Genomic DNA, 6,000 nt, shown 5'->3' with positions numbered 1-6,000 from the left:
CGTCTATAGCGCCTGGGCTCGGTACAGTGAGCACAACGAGTACTCACTGTTTCGAGCTGTGGCTGCAAAATAGATAGAGCCTGAACTATCTATGGCCATAAGAACGACCATGCGGCTCCATTCTCTATGGAGAGGGGAGGGGTGAGCCGCTATCGCCTCTCCTCCTCTCCAGCGTGCCAGACTTGTGCCTGCCAGGCTATAGCCGGGCGGACACACGGTTATGTGAATGCTGCCTAAATATGTATATATTTTTATGGGGAAGGGGGGCCCCGTATAGAAATCTGCTATGGGGCCCAGCCTCTCCTAGTTACGCCCCTGGCCAAGTGCCCAAACTACAACAAAGACCCGCTTACTTATCGCAAAGTGCCAGCACAGAAATTTAATTTGTGATTTATACTTCCTTTTCTGTCACAGTTTTCATTGATGCCAGCCCCTGAGGACACCAATAAAGCAGAAAATAGTCCCAGGTACAGCTGTCACTTTAAAATATCTCTGTGCACAGCAAGTCCTGGGCTGTCTGGGACTGCAGGAAGATACCTGGAGTCATCTCTGGTGATGGCCTGAGTGCCCACAGAAAGGGCTCCGAGTGCCACCCCTGGCACCAGTGCCATAGGTTAGCCATCACTGCTATAGACTAAACAAAGAATCAAAGTTGACACGTAAATCAAGGTCATCATCTTGGGTCATCAACTTTTCAGGTGCAACTTTCTATCAGATGACCACATCCAAAAGTTTAGAAGCTTCTCTTAAGAAGACCAGGATGATGTTTTGAAAACTGTTTGATGTTCCTCAGAATCTTGTCACATGGTCTTTGTGAAATGCCAGTAGTAATTTTACAGTACAGCTAGGACCAGGTTACCACAGTGAAGGTCCTCTGCAGATGTTCAACATTATCTTAAAAGAAGCGTTGGGTTTCCATGATGAGTAGGTCCATGAGGAGTGTCACGGGTGGTCCTGCGACCCATATCGCGGGTCGCGGGCTCACCCGTGCTGCCCAGCCCCCGCCAGCGCGCCGCCAGCGCGTCTCACCTGGCCCGGCTCCCGGCTCGCTTCCCTCCGCGGTCCTAGCAGTCGGGGACGCGCGCGGCTCCTTCTCAAGATTTAAAGGGCCAGCACGCCATTAATTGGCGCTGGCCATATTGCCCAAATCTATGTAAGCCTGCCTCTTCCTGCAAGCCCTGCCAGATCTTTGTGCCTCACAGCCTGAGAGAAAGCTTTACTGCGATTAGCCTGCGTTCCTGTGTCTCCTGCGTTCCTGTGTCTCCTGCGTTCCTGTGTCTCCTGCCTTCCTGTTTCCCTCCGTGTTCCTGTGTTACCTGAGCTCCTCCGTGTTTCCGTATACCTGTGTTCCTCCGTGCTGCTGTTCTGTGTTCCCGTACCCCCTGCTTGGACCTCCTGTTGCTGACCTCGGATTGAACCCTGACGTTGCATCCCTGCCGCCTGCCTTGACCTTGACGAGATTGATTGCCGTTCTTGTACCTCAACCTTGGCCGCCACTGCAGACAAGTCACGCCTGAGGAACGACCTGGTGGTACCACGCCGCAGCTTGTCTAACCCGCTTTGCGGAGGGCTCTGGTGAAAACCGGGTACCACTTAGACTCCGGTCCCAGGTAGTGGCTTGAGTCATCGTCTGCAGTGGTCCAGTGGATCCACAACCCGCAAGCCTGACAAGGAGTAAGTTAGGAGGACATGGAACATGGACTATGATGAGGACTATGATATCTGCTCCACCATAGTTAAACCCTTCCACCACGATTTTTTTGGTTTTATCATAAGAACCACAGGACAATAATATATAAAAAAATATCATGATTTTATTTATGTAGAAGACGCTCATCTGTAGAGACAATATATCACCAGTATGTCCGGCCTGGCCCCAGAGGGTCCGTCAGTGCATTCACTCATGATTCCCGTTTCCGTATGTGTGCCCAGATCCTATTACAAAAAAAGTATCTCCAATATATTTTTGGAGTGTGGGTGCTTAAGAGTCACTGTGCGTATAGTAATGTATAATACTCTCAAGTGTTAAAAGGGCTTTTCCAGCTTAATGCCATGGAACTATCCTTGGGCTGGGCCAATAATAGTAGATCGACAGGAGTCACAAACACAGGACCCCCTTATATCAACTACATGTGGTGTCTGAATAGCCATAAAGATACCAGGAAAAACAGCTCCATTCTATGTGTAGTGGCTAAGCTGTGTTACTGCAGCTCAGCTCCTATTCGTTCCTGAGTGTTGTGCCTCCGCAGATTTTAGGTGTTTTTAAGATAGAAATCCTCTTTAAGTGTAAATATAATACATAGCAAATAATATATTTTTTGTTCACAATATGTAATGATGTGTAATGGCCTAATACCGTATTTTTCTGACTATAAGGCGCACCAAAAATCCTTTGATTTTCTTAGAAATCAAAGGTGCGCCTTAACGTCCAGTGTGCCTTATATATGAACCATACTTACAGACAAAAGCTGCCTTGAACTGTGCACAGGTCTGCCACCTGCTGGTCATTCATCCTTATAATCAGGTGCATCTTATATATGAACCTAAACGTTTTAGCAGGCATTTATTGATGGTGCGTCTTATAATCCGGTGCGCCTTATAGTCTGAAAACTACGGTAAATGTCACAGCTGAACACTTTATTAACCAACACTGTACCGAATACACTTCAAGTGATTGGCCCTGTGTTCCTGATCGTTATGATGTTTGTTTTATCAAAATCCGTCTTGTCGTTCACAAGATATGACCTCTGGAACTTTCAGTGAATTAGTGTAATATACTCAGGGGGAGGCCACCTTTTATTTTCTCTAGGGCGGGTGACTCAGCATGCTGTACCGCCCCCTTGGCTAACAAGAGATGATTCTAGTTTGAACTTCCGATGGCTCTATCTTGTGAACAGATTGTTCGATTTTTAAGTAACAGACACCAAAACGATCAGGAGCACAGCGACAATCAAGTCATTTAGGATTTTTTATCCCTTTTGTGTAGAGAAAGGGGATCAAAAGTTTAGTACAAATAAGGAAAAATACACATATCCCCCATGTACCGTATCAAGATTTCCTGGTAAAAAAAAAAACAACACATTACAATAACTTAAATTATTAAAAAATTCTAAGAAAAAAATATTTACAAACTATTAAAAGTGTATGTTTTTAACTTTTTTTTTTACCTTTTACCCATTAGTATAACTATAAATAATACATTTCTCATAATCATAAAAAATTGTCACATCAAACATAAAAAAGCGGGTACAAAAATGATTTAGAGACTGTAGCACAAGAAAATAAAAAGCTAGGACCTTTAAACCATCGGACTGGAAACAGAGTGAAACGTTATAAGGCTTCAAGGGGTTTTCAGAGAGATTGAAAAATCTAATAAAATCTTATGGATTATTAGACATTTCATATATTTAGCAGTTAGGAGAACACATAAAAATAAAAGTCATATAGAAAATTGGAAACCGTCATCACGCTGCTTGTTCCTCGGTTTTGTGCTCTTTTGACCTTTTTTTTTTTTACCTTTGTCTCGTCTGCTGGTACCATGTGACAAAGCACAACTAATGCCCCTATACCCCACCATAAAACTGATCACAACTACTGGGAAGAGTATCGTAGACATCATCTAAAGTTTCCATTGCCGTTTACGAAAATTTGCACTGTAACCGTGTGCTTTACGCATGAATAAAGGGGCCCATTGTACCAACCTTTGCTCAGGCTCCCCATTCCCGATACGCCTGATATCTGGCAGCTCAGCCATAAATGTGTGGGGCTCACAGGACCCGGTTCCGTGGGCTCCGTGGGCTCCTTGGACCACCGGACGTCACTTGTTACCAGTAATAGATTATAATATAGACGGTTTGGGTGGTAGCCTAGGGCCTAAGCCTTCTTGGCCACCAAGACCCCCCACCAAATTTTATACTAAGAAGGGCCTTTCCCCATTAAATCCTCCTACATCTGTCCCTGCTCTGAATACACAAGAGTCATCTCATGACCTTTGAAGGCTCTCAAAGGTCCTGAAACCACAGACGGAAAGCAGAAGAAGGGACACGTCCTCCATTCCATAAGAAGCTTCTAGTTCCAGTTGTAGTGCGTTCTGTTCAGTGCCGTTTCTATTTTGTAGCGACAATTGGCTTTTATCTACATGACACAGAAAACTATTTCTGTTCACCAATTTCTGTTAGACTCCACCCTCTTATCCTATTTTCCTAAATGGACACCATGTGGATAGTCGATACAGTCATGTGACAATTAAACTCCACCCAGTGTAGGATGGACTTGGCATGTGGAATTAAGGCCTTATAACGAATAGTTAATATAAAAATATTAGGATGTCCTTTCTAGATACTCCAATCTCCTTGATGTCCTCCTGGGAGTCACCTATAAAAAATTTACGAGATGACTGTAGTGCAATTTCAAGAAGCCAGTAAAGGCACAACACATCTTGAGATCAAGTTCTAAACTGAGGTCCGATTTCTTAATCCCAGGTAATACCCATAGGGCAAAATAAAAAAGATGACAGTCAACACTTTTCATCTTCAGTTCGCTCCATCGCTTCCCAATATAATACAATTTGTTGCGGTGGGATCTGATGGGACGTTACCAAATTTCGGTACGCACATACCGAGAATTGAGGTCTGTCGGGATGGAAAGTTATCTTGCTATGAAGTTCTTGCAAGGGGATTTTAAGTCGGTCAAGGCACATACCTACGTAGACATCCTCCAGCTTGAAGTAGGGAACCGTTGAAGATATGTTGTATATCTTCTTTGCCACATCTACTGAGAAAACGTAGCCTGTCCCTGAACAAAATGGTGGGTAATTCTGTTCTTGGTACTCGTCTTTACTGACGTACCACTTGCTGAAGATGTAGCGGATAGGTCTATCATTGGGTTTAACGAAGCCAGTGAAGAAGTTAGAAGTCTGATTTTTCTTCAGAAGAAGTTCCACCAGATAGAACGGATTAACAAACATATCCGAGTCTGTCTTCATGGCATAAGTGGCCTGGGGGCAAAAGTGGGTAATCCACTCTAAGCCCATTAAAGTTTTTATGGTCAAGTTATGATACGTATCCTGGAACTCCTGTTGGATGATGTCTTTGTGGAGATCACTTTCTCGGAGCAGGTCTTGCTCATCTTTGGCATTGCCATCTGTTTTTATTCCAAGAAGAAAGTAGGTGACCACCTTCTGCCCTTGGATCACTCTCTCCTTACCCCAGGTTTGCCGAATGGCTTCTCGAGCCTCCCTTCTGTCATGGGTGTTAGTAACAAGAAGAACCAGGAATGGAGGGTCTTCTGCGCAGTGTACTTTTGGAAGGATCCTGAAGTCATTCTTACTATAATCATATGTGTAATGTACTGGACGGACAATGCAGCCGGGACACATGTACCATAGTTTTGGATCCTGCACCTTGATGAAAAGCCCAAACAGGAATATGACAGGAATAATCAGCAAAGATAAGAAGATTACCTTTTTACGAGTCATCTGCAATGAAAATAGAAAGATATGGTCAATGGTCTCAATAAGCATGTATGATGGACCTTGATATCAAGGCATAACAATACCCCCTGTCCTGTACTGCCCTCTACCTGTATTACATGTATTGTACTGCCCTATACCTGTACTACATGTACTGTACTGCCCACTACCTGTACTACATGTACTGTACTGCCCACTACCTGTATTACATGTACTGTACTGCCCTCTACCTGTACTACATGTACTGTACTGCCCCCTACCTGTACTACATGTCCTGTACTGCTCTCTACCTGTACTACATGTACTGCCAACTACCTGTACTACATGTACTGTACTGTCCCCTACCTGTACTACATGTACTGCACTGCCCAATACCTGTATTACATGTCCTGCACTGCCCTCTACCTGTACTACCTGTACTGTACTGCTCTCTATCTGTACTACATGTCCTGTACTTCCCCCTACCTGTACTACATGTCCTGCACTGCCCTCTACTTGTACTACATGTACTGTACTGCCCTCTAACTGTA

At 44.3% G+C, this 6,000-nt stretch overlaps 1 protein-coding gene across 2 annotated transcripts in view; it reads right to left on the bottom strand.

The window, feature by feature from the left end:
• Nucleotides 1-3,464: 3,464 nt before the first annotated feature.
• B3GALT5 (beta-1,3-galactosyltransferase 5) overlaps nt 3,465-6,000 on the bottom strand; it is a 50,497-nt gene continuing 47,961 nt past the window's right edge. For both annotated transcript variants that reach the window (XM_072138787.1, XM_072138786.1), the window contains one exon: nt 3,465-5,476. In XM_072138787.1, the coding sequence (XP_071994888.1) occupies nt 4,517-5,476 (960 nt within the window). In that variant the 3' untranslated portion in view covers nt 3,465-4,516. The remainder of the gene's footprint in view (nt 5,477-6,000) is intronic.

Source organism: Engystomops pustulosus, chromosome 2 (assembly GCF_040894005.1).
Source record: "Engystomops pustulosus chromosome 2, aEngPut4.maternal, whole genome shotgun sequence".
NCBI classification, from domain to species: Eukaryota; Metazoa; Chordata; class Amphibia; order Anura; family Leptodactylidae; genus Engystomops; species Engystomops pustulosus.
Note: the sequence above shows the minus strand (reverse complement) of the source record. Positions and strands in the feature narration are given on the sequence as shown.